This window comes from Giraffa tippelskirchi, chromosome 4, assembly GCF_054371585.1.
Source record: "Giraffa tippelskirchi isolate mGirTip1 chromosome 4, T2T-mGirTip1v1.2.pri, whole genome shotgun sequence".
Classification (NCBI taxonomy): domain Eukaryota; kingdom Metazoa; phylum Chordata; class Mammalia; order Artiodactyla; family Giraffidae; genus Giraffa; species Giraffa tippelskirchi.
The window spans coordinates 210,663,396-210,689,947 of NC_137278.1; the positions used below are offsets into that span (position 1 = coordinate 210,663,396).

At 46.2% G+C, this 26,552-nt stretch overlaps 1 protein-coding gene across 7 annotated transcripts in view; it reads right to left on the bottom strand.

Annotated features, from left to right (window-relative positions):
- Positions 1-15,902: 15,902 nt before the first annotated feature.
- The window catches only part of LOC145544913 (uncharacterized), a 36,626-nt gene continuing 25,976 nt past the window's right edge, over positions 15,903-26,552 (bottom strand). For 6 of the 7 annotated variants that reach the window (XR_014081718.1, XR_014081708.1, XR_014081709.1 and 3 more), the window contains one exon: positions 18,060-18,299. Coding sequence is in view for 1 of the 7 variants with exons in the window: in XM_081588299.1 (XP_081444425.1) it covers positions 16,250-16,300; positions 18,225-18,299 (126 nt within the window). In the remaining 6 variants the exon portion in view is untranslated. Of the gene's footprint in view, positions 16,301-18,059; positions 18,300-26,552 lie in introns of those variants that run through there. The other variant, XM_081588299.1, reaches the window with a different exon arrangement.

Sequence of the window (26,552 nt, forward strand, 5' to 3'; positions counted from 1 at the left end):
GGCATTCTGTCCAGGTCTTTCAGCACCTTCAGGGAAAGAGACAGAGGGGCGCGTGCTTACTGCATCTTACCTGGAACCAGTGTTGTCACAGCCTGCTTTGTTTTCTGTTGTTTCTCTATGATGGGATGTAGTGTGTGTGTGTGTGTGTGTGTGTGTGTGTGTACTTTAAGGTTTCAGTAAAGTCCACTAAAGTGCTAACATCTGGTAGCAATAATCTTTAAGTCAAGAATTACCCCCTTAGATAGCTTGTGTAAAACATTGAGATGTTCCCCAAGACTAAGTCATTTCACTGCCAGACTTAAGCATAAACCTGAAAGTCCCCAGTTGTAAAGTCTATGGCCGGATCCAAGCACAGGGGACCATGCAAGTTGTTAGTGAATTAACTGAAAAGTGCTTTCGCTGCAGCACAGAGCTGATTGCATCCAAATCCATGAGCCTTATCTCGTTTTTACGAATCCGACTCACCAGAACCTTATGGAATGGAAGCACCGCGTCAGACAGGCTTGGGATTGGACGCTCCTGACCAGCTAACTTTGAAGTCCCGACTTCCCACATGTCGGTGCATGTCTGGGCTGAGAGGTGCCACCCAAGCATTCAACGGTGAAATGTGCGGACAGAGCAAAGGAAGGAGAAGAGGGCAGCGCAGGAGCAGAGAGCCCTTTGAAGCTGGTCCAGTCAAAGCCTCCTCTGCACCTCTTGGGCACAGCTTTTCATTTCCAGCACACCGACTCAACTTTGGTGCAACATAGTGAGTTAAAAGGCCTGTCAGAGGAAATCTGGGATTTTTTTTTTCAAGTCGGTTTACATCATGTTCAGCTTCCATGACAAGTTTTATAATTAAATTTCTGTGACTCCTAGCAGGTCAGGTGTGCCTTAAACACTTTTCACAGATGTGTTTTCCCGCACACAGGAGCAATGTGGCTTTAATGCTAACACCTCTCTGGGTGAAAAGGATGATGTTTACAAAGAGAATCATCCAGTGTTCTAATTTGTCAGTCTAGGCTAAATGGGAGAAAGAAGACTGATGTTTGAGGATTTGTTTTACTCTTTTGCTTGTCAAATATTACGTGTGTATGTGCTCAGTTGCTCATTTGCAACTCTTTGCAACCCCGTGGACTGTAGCCCTCCAGGCTCCTCTGTCCATGGGATTTCCCAGGCAAGAATACTGGGTGGGTTGTCATTTCCTTCTCCAGGGGATCTTCCTGTCCCAGAGATCGAAACCGTGTCTCCTGCATTGGCAGGGCGATCCTTTACTGCTGAGCCACAGGAAAGCCCACATTCAACTGGCCCTCGGCTCCCCTGGGTCCGCACATAATAGATCATATTTTCATAGACCACAACGTAGTGGGCCAAAAATGCAGCTTCTTTCATCTTTACTCAAATTACCTTGACTTCTATGTGAAGGCCCCACTCCACCACACTGACATGGAAATCTTAGTCTGAACCTCAAATTAGGAGTTTGGGATTGATAGATACACACTACTCTGTACCTGTATAAAAGAGATGACCCACAGCCCTACCACACAGCACAGGGGACTCTGCTCCGTGTCTTGTAATGACCTATAACAGAAGAGAATATGAAAAAATAATACAGACAGATATGGGGAGAGAGAGACATTACCCATCAATTATACTTCAATAAAATCTTAAAATTAAAAAATACAAGGAAAGCAAGAAAGCTGGATGTGGACAATTGAAGGCACACTCAGTCCCACTGGGATCCCTCAGGAATGATTCCATTGGAAATAGACCTCATTCAGAGCAATGAATGGCCCACTCCCTACTCTCAGTTCAGGGAAGTCACTCAATTCTTACTGCTATCGCAAATCTCCAGCTTCGTGTAGTCTCCTGCAGTTGCCATCCCAGGGGTAACATGTTAGATCACTGATGTGAAGCCTCCCCCCACTCCTCTTGGGCAGAGGGTGATGACAGACCTCATGGCGACAGCTCATAGAACCCATTCCTGATGCTGCAGTACATCGGCCAGCAGCAGCCTCAGCCATGAGCAGAGAGCCTCTTCCATTCTTCCCACTTTTTACCTCAAGCAAACGTTGAACATCACTTCATTCCAGCTGGGTTTGCAGAAGGCCAGTCCTGCCTGCCTGAACCCACCCCCACCCCCAGCCACCACGTACCCCTGCAGGCGGCCTCTGCACCGCCTCGCCTGCAGAAGGCGTGGTCCCTGCTCAGGTTTCCACGGGTGCAGGGAAGCCCCCCCCCTTCAGCAACTCTCTCGGGGTTTCCAGCCTTACCTGCCTCTCCTGGCCCCCCAGAGACCCACGCCCATGGCTGACCACGCTGCCCGATGGTTCTGCTTCGAGAACGGCCAGTCTTCAAAACAGCTCGCAGGCTGCTGCTTGTGGTTTGTGCTCTTCCCAGCTCTCGGCTTTGGGGACCTGGAACACCTTTCCTTAACTTTCAAACAAACTTCTTACTTGTTCGTGGTCCTCACTGTCAGGACACGCATCTCTTTCATGAGAGGAGCATGTAACTTAAGATCGACAGCAGTTCTCCAGGAATAATTTATCCTGCATAACGTATACTTGTACTCTTTGATTGACACATTTTTTTAAGTAAAGGGGCAGAAAGAAACTTCTGGAGGTGATGGAGAAGTTAATGGCCTTGACTGTGGTGATAGGTTAAGGGCTGTAGACTTATCTCCAAACTCCTGAAGTTCTACATCAAATATGTACAGCTTTTTGTACATCAATCATATCTCAATAAAGTGGTTTTAAAGAGAAAAAGACTGGTATATCTGATACATATTTCCAAAACTTACTGTGAGGGAAAAAAGTTCAATATCAGACTCTTGCTATATATGATCAGCTTCTGAAACAATGATTTTAGTAGCAGAGGTCACTTTCTATTTCTTCAGATAAAAATCACAAGAATGAAAAGCCGCTGACAAATATTTTGAGAAGATGGAGACGAATCCTTCAGGAATATCCTAGTCCACTGAAGACGCACATTAATTAGGGCTTGTTGAGCAGTAGCAACAATAGAGCCCAAGATACCAGTGGCTTAGGGATGAAAAAATAGAGGTTTTGAAAGCAGTTTAACAGTCCTGGGATCACATTCATGTCCAAGGGCAGCTCTCCTCAGGGGACCTGGCTCGTGGCTCCTCCATAGACTGGGCACAGGGCTTCTAAAGCTTTCCTGACCACACCACTCCTGGGGTGGCATAGTCACCAACTGTCCCTGTCATCACATACAGAACACATTCCTACCCCATGGAGACATGGAATGTCCCATTTGACTCCTTCATCCACCTCAAAGCCCTGATGGCTCAAGGATGCTCTGGCCCCTCCTCTAAGTCCAGATGTGGCTCCTCTTAGTCCCACCTCCCAGAAAATACAAAGAAAAGAGGCCTCTCTTCCCTCCCTCTGGACATACACACTCAACCTAGGGTGATGGAACAGGGCGAGGAGACCCACGCACAGCTGGCTTTGGCCAGCAGCCTGACACTGCCCAGGAGGACGTGAGAGGTCCCCTGTCTAAGCTGGGCAATGACAGACTGGGGGCTGGGTGGGTCTGCTCTCTGGGTGGCAAGGGGGACTCTTTGTCCATCATTTCCATGGCCCCTGTTCTCACCCTCTAATTAGCTCTCTATTGACCACTGTCCATGGCCAAGTCCAAGCATGTCTTTGTGTGGCTTTGTGCATCTTTTCTAGCCAAATTCCTGTGGGTCCAAGTTCAGCTGCTCCAAGAGCGTGTGAATGTGCAGCAAAAACCTTCTGTAGCCCGGCATGTGGTCTCTTTGCCAATAACACTCAGTGGGGTTAGTGGAATTGAGAAACATCTTTTCCATATGCCAATAACCCTGCCGAAAGTTCTGTTTTTCCTAGATACCGTTCACAAATCTCCATTATTTCCTAGTTTCTCTGTCCCCAAATCTTTCTCCCTCTGTCAATTTAATGGCAGCTTCCTTGAGGCTATTGGGGGAAAGAGAAGATTTGGGAAATAGACAGTATCCTTAATCTGTTCGTAGCTGCCTGGTTAGATTCCTCTGTTTAATTGAGAAGTCTTAATGGGATTTTGAAGCTCAATGCCTTTTCAATCTTATTTCCTACTGTTTGGAATCCAGAAGTGCTTTCCCAAACCCAACTTATAGATTCTCTCTATTTTCTCTTTTATTTGCAGACCAAGTAAGTGCTGCCTGAGTTTCTCTCTTTCTTATAAATCTTTGCTGTAAGGGACGAGGAGCTACCAACACTCACCGGTGTGTCAGCCCTTCATACAGACGCAGGTCTCCATCCTTCCAGGAAGAGGTCTTTATTTCCTCACTGTTTGCTAACCTCATAAAAGCCAAGCCTGCAGCATCCTACCTCCACAAAGCCACTCTGTAATAATTAGGGTATGTTAGGAAGAAATCAGAAACAGACTTCCACAATTCAGTGCCTTTAAAAAATGAGAAAATTATCTTATTCTCCATTAGATGGATCAGTGGTAGAGAATCTGCCTATAATGCAGGAGACACAGGAGACACAGGTTTGATCTCTGAATCAGGAGGATCCTCTGAAGGAGAAAATGGCAACTCACTCCAGTATTCTTGCCTGGAAAATTCCATGGGCAAAGGAGCCCGGCAGGGCTACAGTCCAAAGGGTTGCAAAGAGTTGGACACGACTGAGTACACACACATACACACACACACACACACATTAACACATGGACTGGTGCCCAGGATGGCAACTCAACCTTCCTGCATGAAGCCCTCCAGGGATCCAGGCAGACGATGGCTTTCAGGGTTGCCCTGCCTTTGCCAGGGGAATAGAAGGTCAAGAAAGGGTATGAGGAGGTGCTTTTAATGGATCAGGCTGGACAGTGACACATGAGGCTTCCACTGGTCATCCACTGGGTTAGACAAAGTCACTCGATGCAAGTGTCCAGATCCTAATTCCTAGTCCTTCAGGAGTGGGTCGGAGATGGAGGGATGGGTTTTCACCACGACCTGAATATCTGGACACCGTGTGCTACCACTCACTCAGCTCTGCCACCAGCTACCTGGGCATCCAAGGTTAAGAGCTCAGTCCTCCAAGATTGTCCAGGTTGGCACCTGCATTTCTGACCATCTGGCTGTCAATCAGACATTACCAAGATGCCCCCTTGGGTTGGGTTACTTCCTTAGAGCTGCTCACAGAACTCAGAAAACATACTTACCCACTATATCACAGGTTTACTATAAAAAGACGCAACTTGGGAACAGCCAGACGGAAGAGGTGCGCAGGCCGAGGTGTGGGAAGGTGCTTCCATGCCTTCCAAGGGCACAGCCCTCACATACCTCCAGGTGGTTACCAGCCTGAAAGCCCTGGGAACCTCATCACTTTGGGATTTATGGAGAATTTATTACACAGGTACAACTGATTAAATCATTAGCCATTGGAGATTCAACTTTATCTCCAGCCCCTCTCTCCTCCCTGGAGTCAGGGGTTGCGATGTGGCGATCTGAAAGTCCCAGCTTCTGTCGCAAGCTTGGCTCCCCTGGCAACCAGCCCCCATCCTTAGCTGAGGTCCGAAGTCACCTTGTAAAGGCAGCAAATGACACTTCGGTTGTTCTCATCACTTAGGAAATCCCAACGGAGATTGGAGAGCTCTGTGCCAGAAATGGGGTCAAAGACCAAATTTATATTTCTTACCATAAATCACAAGATCACACATGGCCATGCCTGCCAGAAGGGATCCTGAAAGGCACAATTCAGTGTGTGTCCAGGAAAACACAGGAATTGATTTTCCCAACAGTTCACAGTTTGTGCCGCAGAGAGGCTGCTATGGAAACAGGGAGGAAGTCCTGCTGCAGCGAAGGCGTGTGCACTCAGAGAGCGGAGCCCAGCAGGACCAGGACGTCCTGCAAACTTGGGGTGGAAAGGGAGGTCTGGGTTGCTGCTTGGGCAGTGGGCGGGATGTTGGGTGGAGGTGGGTGGGGAAGGGATGTGAGGTGGAGGGAACACATGGGTTAAAGGGAGGCTTGGGAGATGGTGAGTGGGAAAGGTCTGAAGAGGCGGGGAGGGCTGGGATGAGGAGGGTGCATGGAGGATGGTGGGGAAGGGGCGGGGGATTCAGGGGAGGGCTACTGTAGATTTCCAGGACTGCAGTCAATCAAACAGACAATCTGAAAAGAAACATGGTCTAAAGTGTACCTTGTTCCTCATAACCCAGACCCCAGCAACTAGCATTTGGGGTAACACGGTCGGGCTAGGACGAGAGGAGGATGATATGCGGGTCTGCAGTCCAGCGCTCTTCTGTGAAGGACTCAGTGTCGTCCTGTTAAAGGGTTAGCCGGCATGTCCCCCGCCGAGATGGGATCTTGGCTCCCTGATCACTTTGAATGGCTGGGTTCAGCCAAGACGGACCTGAGAGCAGAAGCAGTACAAGAAATGGGTTTTTTGTCTGTTTGATTTTAAGCTTAACTCAATTTATCTATTTAAATTTATTTACTAATTTTAACTGGGGATAGTTGCTTTACAATACTGTGATGGCTTTTCCATACATCAACATGAATCGGCCAGAGGTGTACACAGGCATGTCCCTCCCTCCTGAGCGCCCCCCCCCCATCCCTCTAGGCGTCACAGAGCGCTGGCGTCACAGAGCGCTGGCTTTGGTCCCCTGCTTCGTGCATGTAGCTTGCACTGGCCGTCTATTTTACATATGGTAATGTGCATGTTTCAATGCTATTTTCTCAAGAAATCGATTTCTAACATGATTTTGAAAAAACAAAAATGGAATTGACTTAATTAAACCCATAGTGATCCATGAGACAAATAAGATGGGAAGTGTGTTGTATGAAGAGGGGGTGTTCAGCTAGACAAGTCTAGACTAGACAAGTCTTCCATGGCCCTTCGTGGCCACCTGCCTTTCTGGGCTAGGCTGACCCCTTGACCCCATCCCAGGCTGACCGTGAGACCGCCCCTGGGGTCCCTCGGGGGTCAGAGCTTCAGAGCCTCACAGTGCTCCTCCCCACTGAAGGTCTTCCTACAGGCCTTCGTCTGTCAGTAAAATTCTGAGATTAAAGAAAAGGAAGAAAGGAATAGAAGCGGCAGACACACAGGGCGCCATCCTTCCCCGGTGATCCCTCCCAGGGAATTACATGAGCCTAAAATTCACTGAAAATCTTTCCACATCATGAAGACCTCAGGGATCACCCCATCTAGCTTTAGAAACGTTTCAGAAATGGAATAAAATGATTTAGAAGAGAGATTATGAGACAACAAGAGAAAACAATGGAAAAAATGCAAAGCCTTTGGAAATAACAGCTCTATCAGAGGCAGTCACATTTTGGGGAGCTGACCGCAATCAGATGAGAGAGATGTCATACAGACAAAGACGAAGCAGCGTATAATTGTAATTTATAAAACAGAAAAAGTATGCAAATATGTAACAAAAAGACACTTTCCAGGAGGAATAGAGCGCTCGAATAAGCGGATCGAAACAGGTAGTCACAGCCCAAGGCGGAGGTAACAGCAGAAGGTCAGCAGTGAACATGCTCAGGAGATGGGCGTGTCCGCGGCATCGCGCTGATCTCTCCGAGAGGACAGGGAGTCAGGCTGGCCGCAGATGTCCTCACAGCTCCAGTCAAGGGAAAAGACTAAGAAGCAGTAGGTCAACATCCACAAAAGTCTGACGGAAAAAAGGCAAACGTTCCTTCTAATAAAAAATAAGTAAATAAGAGACAGACATTCCATATGCAAAACTCCAGAAAAAACAAGACCCCAAAACTCTTCCTGGGTCGGGGGGAAAACTTATCTCACTAAGAGATGAATGCAAATAAACACAAATGGAGAGTCCAGAGTCATACTGAGCATGAACCTTGGAGCTATTAAATATCACACTGAATCAAAACAGCTGTGGAAGCTGTGGGTTGGGTTCCAACCAGGAGGTACGGTCATCGGTACAAGCAAAACAAAATAACTGCATAATAGAAGTAGGGGTGAAGTGTAATTGTAGTCATTCTTTACTCTGATGGAAGAGAGTAATTACTACCATATAAATTTCAAACACATACTTAAAAATACACAATGTTTATTTTTCAACAAGGATGTCAGAGAATTCAATGGGGAAAGAACAGTCTTTTCAACAAATGGTGCTGGGACAACTAGACAGTCACAGGCAAGAATAAAATTGAACCTCTAATTCACAGCATATACAAGCGTTAACTAAACTAGAATCAAAATCTAAATGTAAGCACTCAAATTATAAAATTATTAGAGGAAAATATAAGTATAAATGTTTGTGATCTTTGCTTAAGGAATGATTTCTTAGATATAACACCAAAAACATAAGCAATGAAACAAAAATATAAATTGTACCTTATCAAAATTAAAAATATTTATACTTCAAACAACACCATCAAGAAAGCAAAAAAGTCCTTAGAATGGGAGAAAATATTTGCAAACCCTATAGCTCAGAGGTTAAAGCGTCTGCCTGCAATGTGGGAGACCTGGGTTCGATCCCTGGGTTGGGAAGATCCCCTGGAGAAGGAAATGGCAACCCACTCCAATATTCTTGCCTGGGAAATACCATGGACAGAGGAGCCTGGTGGGCTATAGTCCACGGGGTCACAAAGAGTCGGACACGACTGAGCAACTTCACTTTCACTTTCACTTTCTGTATCTGATAATGGACTTGTGTCAAGAATGGATAAAGAACTCTTTCAACTCCTATTAATCCTATTTGAAAATAGTCAAAAGAAGATATACAGATAGTCAGTGAGCACTTGAAAAGATAATGAGTATCATTAGATATTAGGAAAACGCAAATCAAAACCACAATGAGATGGCCCTGCCTACCCACATAGAAGGCTATTATTAAAAGGACAAGTGTTAACAAGTGTTGGCAAAGAGCTGGAGAAATAGGAATCCTCCTGTATTGTTGGCAGGAATGTACGGACAGTGGGAAACAGTTAGGCACTTTCTCGAAACATTAAACTTTGAAATTACTACATGATCCAGCCTTTCCCCTCCAGATAGATACGAAATGAAAATACACGTCCACATAAAAACCTGTGCACAAACGTTCACAGCAGATTTATTCATAATAACCAAAAGGTGGAAATATTCCAAGTGTCCATACTGATGAGTAGTTAAACAAATTACGGTTAGTTGTACAATGGGTATAATTTGACCATAAAAATAATGAAGCACTGATACAACTTGGCTGAACCTTGAACATATTACACTAAGTAAAAGAATCTAGCACAGAAGATCACATATTTTTATGATTTCATTTACATGAGATGTCCAGAGAAAGCAAATCGGTAGACAGAAAAAATACATTTGTGGTCATCAGGAGCTAGGGCTTAGCAGAGACGGAGGGTGAACGGACAGTTAGTGGGTGCGGGGTTTCTCCTTGAGGTAGTGGGAATATCCTTAAGTTAGGTTATGGTGATGTCTCCACTACTTTGTGGATATACTAAAACCATTGATCTGTAGTCTCTAAATGAGTGATTTTATGTTATGTCAGTCATGTTTCAGCTTAAGCTATGATAAAATATACAATAACTCTAACGTCCTAACACACTTAGTAGTCATTTTATACTAAATTGTGTACACATTTTTGAAACTAGTAACTCTCATGAATAAATCCTTTTTGAAACTTAAAATTTCCATTATCTGAACTCCCTTTTCATTAATTCATGTCTAATATGTATACTGCTTACTGTACACTCAGCACAGCTTGAAGCATCTCCATATATTAACATTAGTTCTTTTACTTCCCACCATGAAGAATATACTATTATAATTATCTCCGTTTTGCAGAGGAGGAGACTTGGGGAGAGGTACTTGTTCTTCTGGAAGTAAGCGGTAACAGCAGGATCTGAGCACAGGCTGTCTTATTCCAAGCCTGTACTCTGAAACTTGACTCCACACTGCTTCTCCAAGTAAAATATGTCTTTTATTAAAAACTAGATGGGTCAGAGCCATTCTCGCTTTATGAGCCCGTTCCATCTGGTTTATGCATTTACCTGCCAGTCTGTCAGTGTGCCCTTTCATCTTTATATATGCACAGAGATAAGTCCAGAATAACTTTCTCCAAATATTATCTGTGGTTATCTCTGGGTTCTGAGAGTTGCGGAATCTTTACTTTTTCTTCTGTCGGCTCGGAGTCACTTGATGCTGTTATAGTAAGCTTGTGTCATGTTTACAAAAATCTTTTAAAAATTATTGTTCTTTTAAGATGGAGAGACCAATGGAAAAATGGGCAAACATAAAAATAGATAAATGGATGGATGAATATTAGATATAGAAGATGGATGTAAGTAGATAGGTAAATAGATTTTAGATTTAGAGATAGATGGATCGATATAAACGGAAGGATCAGATAGGTGATAGGGATAGAGCTCAATTGATTTATATACAGATAGACAGTAGGTTGTATTCGGTAGATCGATACGTACACACACGGTACAAAGACAGATACTACATAGATAATAGATAGATGATAGGTAGATACATATATATATACACGCATATATCTCATACCTGGATAGTAGATAGGCGTGATAGATACATAATATATCAGTGACTATATCACTGGTATATCATAATATACCAGTGAAGTTGCTCAGTCATGTCCGACTCTTTGTGACCCCACAGACTGTAGCCTACCAGGCTCCTCCATCTACGGAATTTTCCAGGCAAGAGTACTGAAGTGGGTTGCCATTTCCTTCTCCAGGGGATCTTCCCGACCCAAGCAAGGATCGAACCCAGGTCTCCCACATTACAGGCAGATGCTTTATCGCCTGAGCCACCAGGGAAGCCCTTAATATATACACATATACATAATAGATGACAGATACATACATGCATAGGTAATAGATATATACTACTTACAACATGTATACATAGATGTTATTAGACCTCTAATAGACAAATAGATGGATAAACATAAAATGGAGAAGGAAATGGCAACCCCCTCTGATATTCTTGCCTGAGAAATCCCATGGACAGAGGAGCCTGCGGGCTATAGTCCATGGGGTCTCAAAAGAATAGGAGAGGACTTAGTGGCTAAACAATAACATAGATAGTAAATAAATGGATAGGTAATAGATAAATGCACAGTGGATGGATAGATACATAGATAGATAGGAAGGAGGGGAGTGAGACAGTATTGGAGGCACATGGACTCTGGCCCAACCACAGATTTCTGGACTTAGAACGTGGGCTGAGAATCCGATGGTCAGAGCCCTCCTGAGCGGGTCTAGCCCAGCGGGTCTGCCGATCGCTATTCGGGAGTCACTGATGCACTGGATGGATCGTGCAGGGGTTGGCGTCTCGAGCCCGGGGTGTCAATTTTAAGTCCACACCTATTGTCCTGTCGGGATAAGACACTTCTCAGCGGGCTTCAGTTCTGGGACGTTATGAAACACTTTGTGTCTTGCATTAGGCTTCTTGTCAATTTACGAGTCTTTCCTGCTTCCAGGAGTGGTGTGACAATCACTGTAGGTGATAGAGGTCAACTGATTTATTTATACACAGATAGATAGTAGGTGACAGCCATTCTAAATTCTCAATCTCTGTTTTTCTATCTAGCTTTGTTTTTCAATGACTTCTTCGTTATTGCTTTATTCCTGAACCACCCCATACACTTCATTTCCGTTGCTCCATTGGTTTATTCCATATTCTCTCTTTCCCCATCATTTCTCTTGACATTTCATGAAAGTATTTCCTTCTGTAATCGTGTAATGTTATATTTTTATTTTATCCTGGGCCATAGGTGATTGACAATATGATACTAGTTTCATGTGTACAGCAAAGTGATTCAGTTTTATGTATACAGATATCTATTTTTTTCTAATTCTTTTCCCACTGTTATTATAGAATATTGAGCAGAGTTCCCTGTGCTATATAATAAGCCTTTGTGGGTTTTCTATTTTAAATATAGTAGCTTGTATATGTCAATCCCAATCTCCCAATTTAACCTCCCCCACAAATTCCCCATTGGTAGCTGTAGGTTTGTTTTCTAAGCCTGTGAGTCTGTTTCTGTTTTGTAAATAAGTTCAGTTGTATTATTTTTTTTAGATTCCACACTTAAGTAATATCATATGATAGTTAACTTACTTCACCTTGTATGATGATCTCCAGTTGCACACATGTTGTTGCAAATGGTATTATTTCATTCTTTTAAAAGGCTGCATAATATTCCACCATATATACATGTAACACATCTTCTTCATCCATTCTTCTGTCAATAGATATTTAGGCTGCTTCCGTGTCTTGGTTATTGTAAACAGCACTGCAATAAACATTGCGGTGCATGAATCTTTTTGAACCATGGTTTTCCCAGGAGTGGGATTGCTAGATTATATGGTAGCTCTTTTCTCCACATCCTCTCCAGCATTGATTCTCTGTAGACTTTTCAATGATGGCCATTCTGAGTTGTGTGAGATGATATCTAATGCAATTCAATATCAGAAAAGCAAACAACCCAATCAAAAAATAGGCCGAAGACCTAAATAGACATTCTCCAAAGAAGACACACAAATGGCCAAGAGGCACATGAAAAGATGCTCAACATCGCTAATTATTGGAGAAAGGTAGTTGTACAAGTTTAGTTCTGTTTGCTTCACTCTACAGATTCACACCCTTTCTCCAAGAACCCCAGCCTTCCCAGGAATTCTTTCATGGGTGTATTTACTTATCCATTCATTTATCCATCTTTGATTAATTCCGGGTACAGCACGACCAGTCACTACGCTAGAGGCTGGGGACTAAAGTACCCATCGGAGCCCAATTCCTGGTTGTATGCCTGAGGACAAGATGCTGTGGATCGGGGTCTTAGCAGTGGCAAGATAAGCTGGGGTCCTGAGTGCATGGTCCCATCTATTCCATAGGCTAAGTTGCCCATGGAAACTGCAATGTTTTCCAGGGACCTCGGATTCCAGTTGGTGGTGGAGGTGAAGTTAACAAGCGTGGAAGGAAAACAAACTTACTTTCACACATTCTTCATTCATCCCTTGGCTGGCGAGCGGAGCTGAGCTCAGTGTCAGGAAGACAGAGCCAGGCAAGCACATCCCTGTCCTATGTGAGCTCAGGGCCACCTCTGGAGGCTGACCTGACAGCAATCATACAAACAGGAGGGGAAGGAGGAATTGCCTCCATCCAGAGGGCCGGGGAGGTCTGGCTAGGTTTGGACAGATCACCAGGAGCTCAAGGAGTCATTGGCAAAAGGGTATTTCATGGACCAGAAACAGAAGATGTGGAAGCTGGAGGTCTGGGACTACAGGGCAGCCGGGGTCCCACACAGGTCAGCAGAGTGTGGGAAGGAGGGCCCTGGGGCGGGGGGAGCAGGGGGTGGTCCAGGCTGACTTCACACTAAGGAGAGATGAAAACCGAAGCCAGGGCCAGTGGGGGTAGGACCTCACATAGGGCACCCCTGAGGTCAGGAGTCTTTGTCCTCGTGGGGGCGCATCAGGCAGGGACACCAGATGGCGAGTGTTGGCAATAATCCTGGTGACAGAGATGACAAATGCCAGGGCCTTGGGAGTAGGTAGGAGAGAAGGACACGGCCCAGAATTGGGGAGAGAGGATGTGCAGGACGAGGCAGCCGGACCAGAAAGCAGCCTCAGGGTTTCAGAATCCCCACCTGCAAGCACAGGGGTGTGGTGATCCCACAGACTGAATCCGGAGAAGGAGGAGATGGGTAGTTGGGGGATAGGGTGGTGGGATTCCAGGAATGAGCCTCCATAGACCTCAAGGTGGGTCAAAGCTCAAGAAAGTGATGATGAACTGCTAAGAGTGCAAAGTAGGAAGACACGGACGTCATCACGGACATCATCAGCCAAGGGTCAGCAAAGCAGCAGGGGTGGGAGGGACCCCCCTTGTACTGGGTTGGCCAAAAATTCATCATTTTTTTCCCATAAGATGTTACAAAAGCCAGAATGAACCCAATGCCATGAAGACCTTAGATAATGTCTCACCACATTGAAGTGAGCAGCAGCTCTGACCGTGCCTCTAGCATCAAGAAGGGCTCTGGTGATAACTTTCGGCAAGATTGTGTTTAAGGGATAGTCTCCTGGATTTGAGACTCCGTTTTGTTTTTTTAAATTAACTCTTTTCTTACCAAAGGAAAAAGCGCTAAAGTCTAAAAACCTGAAATCCACACCTTTGCACTGATAATGTTGCTGTTCAAAAATCAAGTAAGTTCTCTGTGCTATACAATAGGTCCTTATTAGTTATTTCTTATATATAAATCAATTTCCCTGGTAGCTCAGTTGGTAAAGAATCTGCCTGCAATGCAGGAGACTCCAGTTCTTTTCCTGGGTCGGGAAGATGAGCTGGAGAAGGGATATGCTACCCACTCCAGTATTCTTGGGCTTCCCTTGTGGCTCAGCTGGTGAAGAATCCGCCTGCAATACGGGAGACCTTTGTTCGATCCCTTGGTCAGTAAGATTCCCTGGAGAAGGGAAAGGCTACACACTCTAGTATTCTGGCCTAGAGAATTCCATGGACTGTATAGTCTGTGGGGTCACAAAGAGTCGGACACGACTGAGCGACTTCACTTTCACTTTTCCCTTTCATGCACTGGAGAAGGAAATGGCAACCCACTCCAGTGTTCTTGTCTGGAGAATCCCAGGGACGGTGGAGCCTGGTTGGCTGCCGTCTATGGGGTCGCACAGAGTCGGACATGACTGAAGTGACTTAGCAGCAGCAGCAGCTGCCATAAAGCCAGATAAATACGAGATGAAATTAAAAGTTGAGCAGTGGGTTTGGTCTTTACGGCTAATAGATGTGCCAGGCCTCCCTGGCCCTTTACAGTGTGTGGGCGGTAACGGACGCCGTCCTCCCAAAGCACCTGCTCCTGCTTGGCTTCGTGGGCCGGGCTGCCAGCAGGGACCCCGCCGGACATGGGGACAGATGGCAGGACCTCCAACCAGGCGCCAGACACAGTGACGATGGCAGGACCACCGCCCAGGGCCCGAGCAAGGTGGCACTGTGAACTCAGCAGTGAAGATGCCTCCCTCCAGGTCCAAGTCCAGCCTCTCCTTAGATGAAGCAACTATTGGAGACAGCCTGTGACTTAGAAACTGCGTTGTTGCAGTTCTTCTCGGGCCTGCCTCGCTCATGGCCAAGGTCAGGACCCGGAGGTCCAGTGGCCTTGGGGTCATAAAAGAAACTCGTGTGGTCCCGCAGCCTCCCAAGGCCACGGGGACTCTGGGCTCCTCCCAGGAGGGGCCGGTGCCCCCAGATCAATCTCTTCTTCCGTCTTGCATGATCTGCGTTTCTCTAAACACTTAGGAGCTTATGCTAAATTACTGATTTGTTTCCACACCTCAAGCCTACATGGATGGTGGCCTTTCCAGATGTGATTCTTGTACATAACAAAGACAAGTAATAATCGTAACGCCAATGAAAACAGCCCACACTAGGTTTGCAGGCACCACGCACCTCCCAGGAGCTGCTCTCTTCTCTGCCCTCCTGACCCCCCAACACTGTGCGGGCTACTGGTCTAGGGATTCCCACGACACCACCTTCCTTGGGCTTGCCAGGAAAGAAGGTGGCGGCCGCTTTAGAACCTCAGCTCTCTGATTCCAAACTTGGCCCTTTTTTTTTTAACTTCAAATTGCTGTACGGCATAGACACCAAAGAGCACCCAGAGCCTCCAGGACCCCCTCTAATAATTTTCATAAACAGGTCACCCACGTCAACCACAGCCAGACCAAAAAAACCAAAAATTGATGGCATCTGAGAAGCGGCCCTCTCTCCATCCAGGCACCCCCCTACAAGCCCACCCATTGTAATGACTCAAAACTCAGCACACGCCCGGGGTCTGAGCGTTACACAGCGCGAGGCTGCAGGACGGATGTGTTAGTCAGGCTGACTTCACTCAGGGCTCCTGTGCGGAGTCTTCTGTGTAGCTGTATCTAGGGGCTGACTATAGAAGGGCACGGCACCCCACTCCAGTATTCTTGCCTGCAAAATCCCACGGACAGAGGAGCCTGGTGGGCTACAGTCCATGGGGTCACTGAGTCAGACATGACTGAAGTGACTTCACACACGTGTGTGGTTGAATTCTCACGGCTCTGCTGCACCCCGTTGTACGAACACATCACGTCAATGGAGGGTGAGAGTGCCTGGTTTCCTGGTTTTATAAAGAGCACTGTTGAGACACGCGGATCCATGCTTCATGGTGGAGACATGTATGCATTTCCCGTGAGTGTGTACACAGCAGGGAGAATGCCAGGTCCCTGGAGTGTGTGTAGCTGCGGTCGACGCTGCCCAAAACTCTTGAAGGTTGTTTCCTGATGACACACGCGCCCTCAATCCCCGATGGCGCTGCGACCTTCACACCCAGCCAGCAGCTTCCCATACTGGAAAGAAGAGGCAGACTCTGAGAAGGCCGGAGCTTGACAGAGGCCACTCGTCCTGCGTACCTGGTCCCCACCTCGGTCTCTTTCCTCTCTGCGCATGACTGACATTTAAATCAAGTTGCATTCCCAGAACCGAGATAAGAAAGTAGAAAGGACGGGGACCAGACAACACCACTCCCATTCTGAGACCTGCCTGGGGGACAGTAAACGCCCCACTGCCCGTGGTGGACAACAGCACACACTGACCATTTCTCACCAGGATGAGTCGTCCAGGCTGGGCCTGGCCTTTCGGGGGCCTCTGCCCCACGAGCGCCTCATCCTCCAAGGTGGCCCTCAGCCCAGGGTGCTCTTATGTCAGAGCAGAGGCCCAAGGACAGGCAGGTCCAGACGGAATCACCCTTCGGGGTCTGCAAGTCCCAACTGAGGTAGTCCCATTGGCCGCAGCCGTCTACCTGCTCAGTCTGCCCCCGGGGGAAAGGTGGAGTGTGACTGGCAGATGCATGGGTACAGGGCAGGCAGGGGCTGGATTGGGTCAATTTCTGAAGGTGCCACAAACCCTCAACTAGGAGGGAGGCAGGGAGACATCCTTCCTTGTCTCCTGATGCAGCTGTGGCTGGAAGGGCACTTTGTTGACCATGGGGTGGAGCAAAAAGCTGGGCAATTGTTATTATAAGGGGGAGAGGTGAGCATCCAGGAGGATAGCAGGGATCCCCGGGCTGGAAGAAGCGATGCCCCACCAGGCAGGGAGATGCAAGCTGGGCGGGGAATCCAGGGCGCCCCTGGGGAGGAGGCAGCGTGGTCCATGGCTCCCCTCTCCGCAGATATCCTTCTGAGACCCATGGGGCCGAGACGTGGGGGGAGATGCATCTCCCATTACGAATCATACACCTTCTTGGATTTGCATTTCCACCCTGCGTTTCATCCCTGACATCAAAGTGCTTGGCTCGCCATCTTTCCAACGGGGCTCAAATGGAAAATGTCATATCCCCGTTTTCTTTCACATCTAATTACAGCAGCGGAGTGGAGAAGTTGCCCAGTCTGAGAGCAAACAGGCCTCCCCTCTGCCTGCCGGCCCCCAAGGGCGCCCGTCTGTGGGTACCCAAAGGCAGACTCAAAAATCAGAAAGATCTCAGCAAATGTTGACAGAGCAAGGAGTCTGCACACCCATGTCAGCTCGCTGGGACGTCAGAAGGCAATCTGGGGAGATGGTCCATTTCCCACAAACTTCTCGGGAGAGGGAGATGGCTCGTGGAGCCGTGTCATCCAGCCGGGGGTCTGTGGGCAATGGGGCTCTGGCATGGGGACGGCAGAGCTCTGCCAACACTGGGGTGGGGCTGGACCCGCCCTCATCTGCCGGGCCTCACCCCCAGAAGGAGGCAGGGGAAAGGGCTGCACACCCGTGGAAGCTCCTGCTTCCTGCTTCTACTGGAGCCTGTGACCTTCCTGCAAAAGCAAACCCCCTTTGGTCTGGCTCCATCTGTCCCCCTTGCAAAGATGAGTGAGCGGAGGCCTGAGAGGGTGGACCACCTGAAGGGGGGGGCATGGCTGGGCTAGAATAAGGGTGTGGCCTCATCCCGGCAGATGGCTAATCCTGCTCCATCCAGGGGACTCAGGGAACCACCTTGGCTGTCTCGCCAGGGAGGGGAGGTCTGGCTGTCACAGGACACTCAGCCGTGGGAGCGAGGGGAGCAGGGTCAACCCCAAAGAGGTAAGGGAATCAGAGTTTGTGGATGGAGACCCAGGGCCATCACGTGGAGAGGGATGGAGAGGCGTTTACTGAGGTTCCACGGTGATTCCACTGGTGCGGGAGCGGCTGCACATGGGCAGAAGATGGGAGGCAGGCTGTGGACACACCAGCTCAGCACAGCATCACCAGACCACACGTGTCAGCCCCAGGCGTTGTTCCAGGAGTCGAATCACATACCAGCCCGCAAGCAGACAGCAGTTTCCGAGAGGTAACAAAGGAGAGTAAAATATCCCATGTAGGAATCCACAATATCTGCAATGCAAAGGAAAAAAGATGTTCCCTAGGAACAGGATTATACTTTTGAGGCTAATCCACTAAGAAGGAAAACATGAAAATGTTTTGTAATATTTCCAGGGCAAGTAGCCTAGAATAAAAAATAAAGCGCCCTGAGGATGCGCATGAGATGGGGCAGCGGGCGTGGAGGGGAGGGGGCTTCTAGACCCAACCCCCCGCCTCGAGTTCTGCCCTCCTCCCCCTCGAAGCTCCATTTACAGGCGTGGAGGCTGAGCGCCTGCCATACTCTTCATGGGGTTCTCAAGGCAAGGGTACTGAAGTGGTTTGCCATTCCCTTCTCCATTCACGGCCATGAGTTTGAGCAAGCTCTGGGAGTTGGTAACGGACAGGCAGGCCTGGGGTGCTGCAGTCCATGGGGTCACAAAGATTCAGACATGACTGAGTGACGGAGCTGAACTGAATCTGACTGAGCCTGAGCGCTGGCCTCTGTGACCACAAATGTGAGAGAGGCGTTAGCACCTAGTCCTGAGAGGAGTTCTAACCACCTACGGGAAACCAGGTTAAAAGGCATTGTGCATGGCGGCCTCAGCTCAGGGACCTTTTAAAACAAAACGGAAACACACAAACACACCAGGTGTGACAAAGACTATCAGCACCGAAGGTGAGAGATGGGGCGCTGGCTCACGGTCAAGGCTGCCTGACACCCCTGTACTTTTGGAGGAGGGAAGGGATACTGCTCAACTTTGGACTGTACTAAGCCTGGAAGTGGTGAAGTGTTAAGGATAACCATCAATTAAAAAAAAATAAAACAAAATGTATAACGCTTAAATCTTAAACAAAAAGGAAGGAAATGAGACAACTCAATAAAACCAACACACAGAAAAGAGAGAGGAAATTAAGAAACTAAAGAAAACCACGGCAAACAGGAAGCATAAACTAGAAAGGTAAACATGAACCCCAATATGTCAGTCACTTACATTCATGCAGAAGGGCTGAACTCCCAGTATAAGTCGAAGTCGCTCCATCGTGTCAGACTCTTTGTGACCCCATGGAATTCTCCAGGCCAGAATACTGGAGTTAAGCCTTTCCCTTCTCCTGGGTATCTTCCCAACCCAGGGATAGAACCCAGGTCTCCCGCATTGCAAGCGGAGTCTTTACCAGCTGAGCCACAAGGAAAGCCCAAGAATACTGGAGTGGGCATCCTATCCCTTCTCCAGCGGATCTTCCTGACCCAGGAATCAAACCAGGGTCTCCTGCATTGCAGGGGATTCTTTGCCAACTGAGCTATGAGGGAAGCCCCTCCTAATATAAAGTCCTAAGGGAAAAATCAAAGCTGGCGTCCACACATGCTGTTCACAAGTGTCTGGAAGGTCCTGGAGACAATGAATGGCTGACAGTGTGGGAACAGCAATAACCCAACACCAGACCAAACATAAAATCAAGATCAAAGCCAGAATAGCTAGAGTAAGTATACTGATACCACATAAAACCAACCTTAGGGCTAAAACTATCATTGTGAATGAAGAGGGCTACTGGACAATGACTGGAGGATTAATTCAGGAGGATAAGACAATAAACCTGAACCACTATGCACTTGATAATATAGCCTTGAAACAGCTACAGCAGATCCATGTGGAGCTATAGGAGATTCTGAGACAGGCACACCCCATCATGGTTGATTTGAACGCACCGCTAACAGGTAGCAGATCGAGCAGACGGAACATCCTTAAGGACACAGAACAAGTCTGTTGTCGTTAATAAAGTTTTATTGGAGCACAATACCCTCATTTAGGTAGTGTTGCCCGTGATTGTTTTCAAGTTACAGTGAAAGAAAGGGGTAATTGGACCACAGGGACAAGGAGCTGGAAATATTACCCTCTGCCCTTTACAGAAGAGCCTGCCAAGCCCCTGACACGGAAGACTGGAAGGGCATCGTAATAAGGATGCTGATGACTGAGCCACACCTTCCACAGCCCAGTGAAACATCCTCTCCTCCAGGAGCCATGGCACTTACAAACCTCGCCCATGTCCCCATCCCTGTGAAGTCTCAAAGCTACTAGAAGATCAATATCATGCAGATCATCGTCCCTGACGGCGGTTCGATAAAAATGCATTGCCAAATGATTTGTGGGTGAAGGGAAATATGTGAGGGGAAAAGAGAACATACTCGAAGCTAAAAAAGTAATGAAAGTGCTACTTATCACAACCTGCATGGTGCTGTTACAGCAGGAATTGGAAGGAAATTTATACCTTCACGTGAACACATTCGACAAAGGAAAAACGTTAAAATTAATGACTGCTGTGTCCTCCTGAAAAATGAGAAAAAGAACGTGATAAATCCAAAGAAGGTAGAAAGGGAAAATAACTTTACTGGATATGTAGACATGAGTGGACAGCGGGCCTTGGGTGTCATTATGGGGACGTGGCGGGAGGCGTCTGGAGGCTTGGCCTCTGCAGACCGTGGCACTGACCTTGAGAGTGAACAAGGGACCCTGGGATGCACAGACCTCCGACAGATGAGGAGGGGCCTTCTTGTCATTTTACACATCTGACACAGATTCTATATTTGAAAAGCAGGTGAATTCTGCATGCCCAGCAAAACCCTACTGTTAGGGATTAAATTTTGTGTCCCAAAAAGGTACGTTGGAGCCCTGACCCCAGGGACTGCTGGACATGCCTCACTTGGAAATCATGCCTTTACAAAGGAAACCAAGCTACGCTGAGATCATGAGGGTGAACCCTAATCCCATAAGACTGTGTCCTGAGAAAAGAGGGAATTTGGACACACACGGGGAAGAAGGTGAGGGTGGAGAACGGCAGGGCTGTGTCTGTGAGTTGAAACACACCCACGATTGTTGGCAGCAGGGAAGCTGGAAGGGGGCAGGAAGGACCCTACCCCCTAGGGTTTCGGAGGGCGTGGCGTCCTCCCGACACCTTGAGGTTGGACTTCTAGCCCCCAGAACCAGGGGACAAGACACTTTGTTGTTCTAAGCCCCCCCGTTCATGGTGTTTTGTTTCAGCAGCCCTGGTGGATAACATACCTGTTCACCCTAACTTGTGGTTGTCAAACCAGAGGGGCAGAGTGTGCTCTGTGGCCCTTGATGAGGCCCCTCCTTTCTGGAGTTTAGGACCATCTTTAGGGCTGAGGACAAAGGATGACCTCACCCCTCACTCCCTCTACCCGCTTCACTGCTCTCGGAATTTTAACACGACGCGCCTCCTACTCATCCCCCTGGTCATTTTCCTTTCCAGCCGTGATGTGAGCACCACCAGGGCCATCTGTCCCCTCTCGACCTGAACCCCAGCGTCTGAAGTAGGCCTGGAACCTGGTGAGAACCCATAAACGGTGGAGAATGAAAGATAACAAGAATGAACACGAATGTATTTCAAGCTCTCTTTAAAAAAAAATTAGAATACAGCAATTACAAAATTCACATGGCACAATAAACGTTGAAAGTTAGCTAAGAGACTAAATGACAAAAAAAAATGAGAAAGTCCTCCACATACCAGATGCTCGCTACAAAGCCATTGTCATCACCAAAATTCCAAAATGGCCTAAAAATAGGCACAGAGAGGTGAGTGGGCCGGAAGGACATTCAGAAATAGAACACAGTATTTTGAGGAATTTAATATAAAACCAAGAAAATCCTTTAAATCAGTATAAAAATGATGGTTTATCATCCAAATAGAAGAAAATAAAGCTGAGCTCTGCCTCCACACCACACACAAAAACAAATTGAAATGAAAACAGAAACCCTCAGGATAAAATTTTGGAAACTACATTTATACATTTTCAGTGTTAGGGCATCAGTAAAGTCTTTCCCCTAAAAAATTAAATCTAGCAATAAGAACAGAGTGAATCCCACTGTGAAACAAAAAAGAGAGGAAAGAGCGCTGTTATTTGTGTTGGGAGCTGTAAAGAGGTAGAAGGGCGCTGGCGCCCGCACCCCAGTTCTTCCACTCTAGGCCCAAAGATAGAATGTCCTCAGGAGCGTAAGGACCTGGTCCATCACACGTGAGGACTCAGGCTGTAGGCTCCCCACAGGGCTGGGCCCGAGGATGCTGTCCACAGGTGCTGAGAGCGAGTGGTCAGAGTGGGCAGGAACAAGCCCACCCAGGCCAGTCTCTCCTCTGCCCTTTTGAGATTTTTGCACCCATTTGCTCTTGGCCAAGGGACAAGTTCAGAACTCCACCCAGAGGGCCCCTGCAGGTCACTTGGTCACCACACAGTGATGTCCATGGCCAGGTCCCAAGCCTTCTCTGTGTCCCACAGAAATACAGCTGCCATGCCCTGCTCCCCCTCCCCTGACCGGCACATCAAACTCAGATGACCCATCTTCCAGTGGCTTCTTTGAGAAGTGTGAGAATTTATTTACAATTGGCTCAATTCCTCTTCTTTTATAGGGAGAAAATATTGACCATTCTACAAATCAATATCTTTGTCTTTCTAGGTTGTGTGGATCAGCACCAAATTATCTCAGTTTTGTGACACACACTTTGATAATCAACACTTACCTCCCTGGCTCCAAGCACATCAATGTGACCTTAGCTTTGATTTTCCAGTGTAAGGAAACCAGCATTATTCTGCAGAATAAATTTGCTATGTCTAGTCTCATGTATTTCTTTACCTTTCTCACCCTTCAGGGAGCTATAAATCCATGAGCTGAATTTTAAAATTGCATTAACACAATTAAATGGGATATTTCTTAATGTGCCTGTAATCTTTCCTTGTCAGAGTCAAGTCCACTAAAATAATTTCAGTAAAAATTATTCCCACCATACATAAAATTACTGTAAAGATTGTAACGTGAACCCAAGAACCCATCTTTCAGATACGATGGATGTTATCATGTTACCATCATTACTTCATGTCACAGAGAAGAGTCTTATCAAATATACTCTATTATCCTCACCCTTGTTGTGATTCAAGTTAGAGAGAGGTTTGGAATTCAGATGGCTGCAACAGAAGCGGCAGCTTTATTACACCTAAAGAGCTATCAGAGCAGGCGATCATATACGTGGGTTTGCTGATGCTCCCTGGGTCAGCTGAAGTCCATGCAATGGAATAGCACTTGGCCGTGAAAAGGACTGAAGTAGTGAAGCTTATTATTACTACAACATGAATGAATCTTGAACACATTATGCTAAGTAAAGAAGACAGTCACAGAAGGTCACATAGCATATAACTCTAATTATACAAAATGTTCAGAATATGCAGATATGCACAGAGAGTAGGTATAGTGGTTGCCAGGGGTTGGGGTTGAGCGAGAAGGGGGAGCAATGGCTAATGGGCACAAAGTTCCCTTTGGAGGTGATGAAAATGCTCTAAAGGAGATGGTGGTGATGGTTACATACTCTGAAAATTTACTAAAATCCACTGAATTGCAGATTTTAAAGGAGTGATTTTTTGTCATATCTCAATAAAGTTGTTATAAAAAAAGACTCTGACTACATTGTTCAAGTTAGTGTAGGTGCCCTTAAGAAGCAGAAATGTAAATATTGGGGAAATTCAGTGACTCATAGAAAAATATATCAATGCTTTAAGGTGACTCATACTAGAACAGATTATATGACTTCTGGCTTCTGGTAATGATGAAGGTCATGATGCTGGACTAATCTTCCCATCTATAAATCTTATAAACTTTAGACCAATTGTAAAGATAAGTATCTAGATAATTATAAAGACAACCTTTTTAACAACAGTTCAGTTCAGTCGCTCAGTTGTGTTTGACTCTTTGCAACCCCATAGACTGCAGCACACCAGGCCTCCTTGTCCATCACCAACTCCTGGAGCTTACTCAAACTCATGTCCACTGAGTCGGTGATGCCATCCAACCATCTCATCCTCTGTCGTCCCCTTCTCCTCCTGCCTTCAATCTTTCCCAGCATCAGGGTCTTTTACAATGAGTCAGCTCTTCACATCAGATGGCCAAAGGATTGGAGCTTCAGCCTCAGCATCAGTCTTTCCAATCAATATTCAGGGTTGATTTCCTTTAGGATTGACTGGTTTGATCTCCTTACAGTTCAAGGGACATATAATGATCTATTTAAATGTTTATTCCATATATGCAAATAAAGGAAAATAAGGAAAGTGAAGTCGCTCAGTCGTGTCCAACTCTTTGCGACCCCATGGACTGTAGCATACAACGCTCCTCCATCCATGGGATTTTCCAGGCAAGGGTACTGGAGAGGGTTGCCATTTCCTTCTCCAGAGGATCTTCCCGACCCAGGGATTGAACCCTCGTCTCCCACATTGCAGGCAGACGCTTTACCATCTGAGCCACCAGGGAAGCCTTATGCAAATAATATATACAACAAAAAGAACACAATAGGCAGGAAGGCTGACTAGAAGGCTCTTGCATACTTTAATTCAGATAAATTATGATAAATTAAAAATGAGTGTTGCAATCTCTAGAGCAAGCAGTAAGAGAGAAAAAAACAGGTATGACAGAAAGCCAATTGAGGGCATAGAATAGAATACAAAAATAAATGTATATTTGACTAAACCAAAGAAAACAGGAAAGAAAGAGACAAGAGGCAGAGAGCAGGGGGAGACAGACAACAAATTGCAAGATGGTGACACAACCAAACATATTTACAGTTACATTAAATGTAAACGGATCAAAGAATCCAGTCATAGTCTACCAGACTAGATAAAAACAGCAAGCTATGCATAGGCTGTCTAGAAAAGGGATGTTCCACATGGAAACACACAGATAGGATGAAAAAGGATGTCAAAAGGCCTGACGTACAAGCAATAAGCAAGAGATATTTGTGCAACGACATTCATATCAGGCAGAGCAGACTTCAAGACAGGGGATATTATAGAAATGAAGAGGATTGTTTCATAGTGGAAACAGGAAAAATTCATTAAGACTTTAAAAAACACAAACCAAAATCTGATGTGCATGCATCTAATGACGGATCTTCAAAATAAATGAGGCAAAAATTGACAGAAAGCAAGACAGAAAAAGGCAGCTCCATAACAATAGTTGGAAACTAACACCTTCTCTCAGCGATTGATAGTGTAAAACAGAACACCCATTGGAGACAGAGAGGACCTGAACAGCACCGTTACCCCCAAACCTGCCTGATGTCTGTAGGGTCTGCACCCAGCAACGGCAAAACACACGCTCTTTTCAAGTGTGCAGAACACACTCACCAACACAGACCTGATGCAGGCCCATGAACTGGTCACAATACATGTCAACTGAATCAAATCCTACAGAGTTTATCTGATGAAAGCTAAATTAAATGAAAATCCCTAATGATACTATATCTAGAAAAATCAGCAAACATTGTTAAAATGAAAACTTTCTCTAGTTGATCAATAAATTTAAAGTAATCCCAATTGGGAATTCCCTGGAGGTCCAGTGATTTCTAGGCTTTCATTGCTGACATCCTGAGCTCAATCCCTGGCCAGGGAACAAAGATCCCACAAGCTGTGCTGTGCAGCCAAATAAAAAATAAAGTAATTACAATCAATATTTTAAACAGAAATTGACAGGTTGAAGCCAAACTATACGTAGAAATATAAAGATCTATATAGCTGGTGAAATTTTTAAAAAATAACATATTTGGAGGATTTTTATACTATCTTATTTTGAAATTTAATGTAAAGCTACATTCATCAGGACAATGTGATTCAGGTTCAGGTAGAGACCAATAGACAAGTGGAACAGAACAGAGACCAGGCATAGACCCACATGTATATTGTCAGTTGGTTTTTGGCAAAGTTGCTATTGTAGTTTTCCTATTGATCATTAATTCTAACATAACTGGAATGAATGTGAGTGTTTACAGAGAAGTAATCACTGCTCTCTTTTTTGTCAATTATCTTTTCTCTGTTATCCTTGAGCACCTCAATGCCAAATCCAAACTTCTTGCAAATATATGTGTATTCCATTTTAATGTATTACTTTTCCTGGTGAAAGAAATACATGCTTACATTAAAACGTAAAGAGGGTGATGATGATGATGCTACTAGTGATGCTGTCTCATTATACAGTGGGTCCATCCTTCCCTGGTCCACAGTGGGCCAGTGGTGATGGCTGCAAGGTCTCCATGTAGACACCCGTGGGTGAAGCCTCCTTTTTTCTTGAGACACCAGCATCCTAGGGGCTCAATGTTCTCTGTTCTCTTCACCTGGCTGTCAAAATGGCAACAAAGGAAGGAGCACAGATCACAGGAGTGTTTGCGGGGGGGAGGTCAGTCCTAAATCGCTCAATCGCACGGTCCACTGATCACAAGAGGGGCTGGGAACACAAGCTA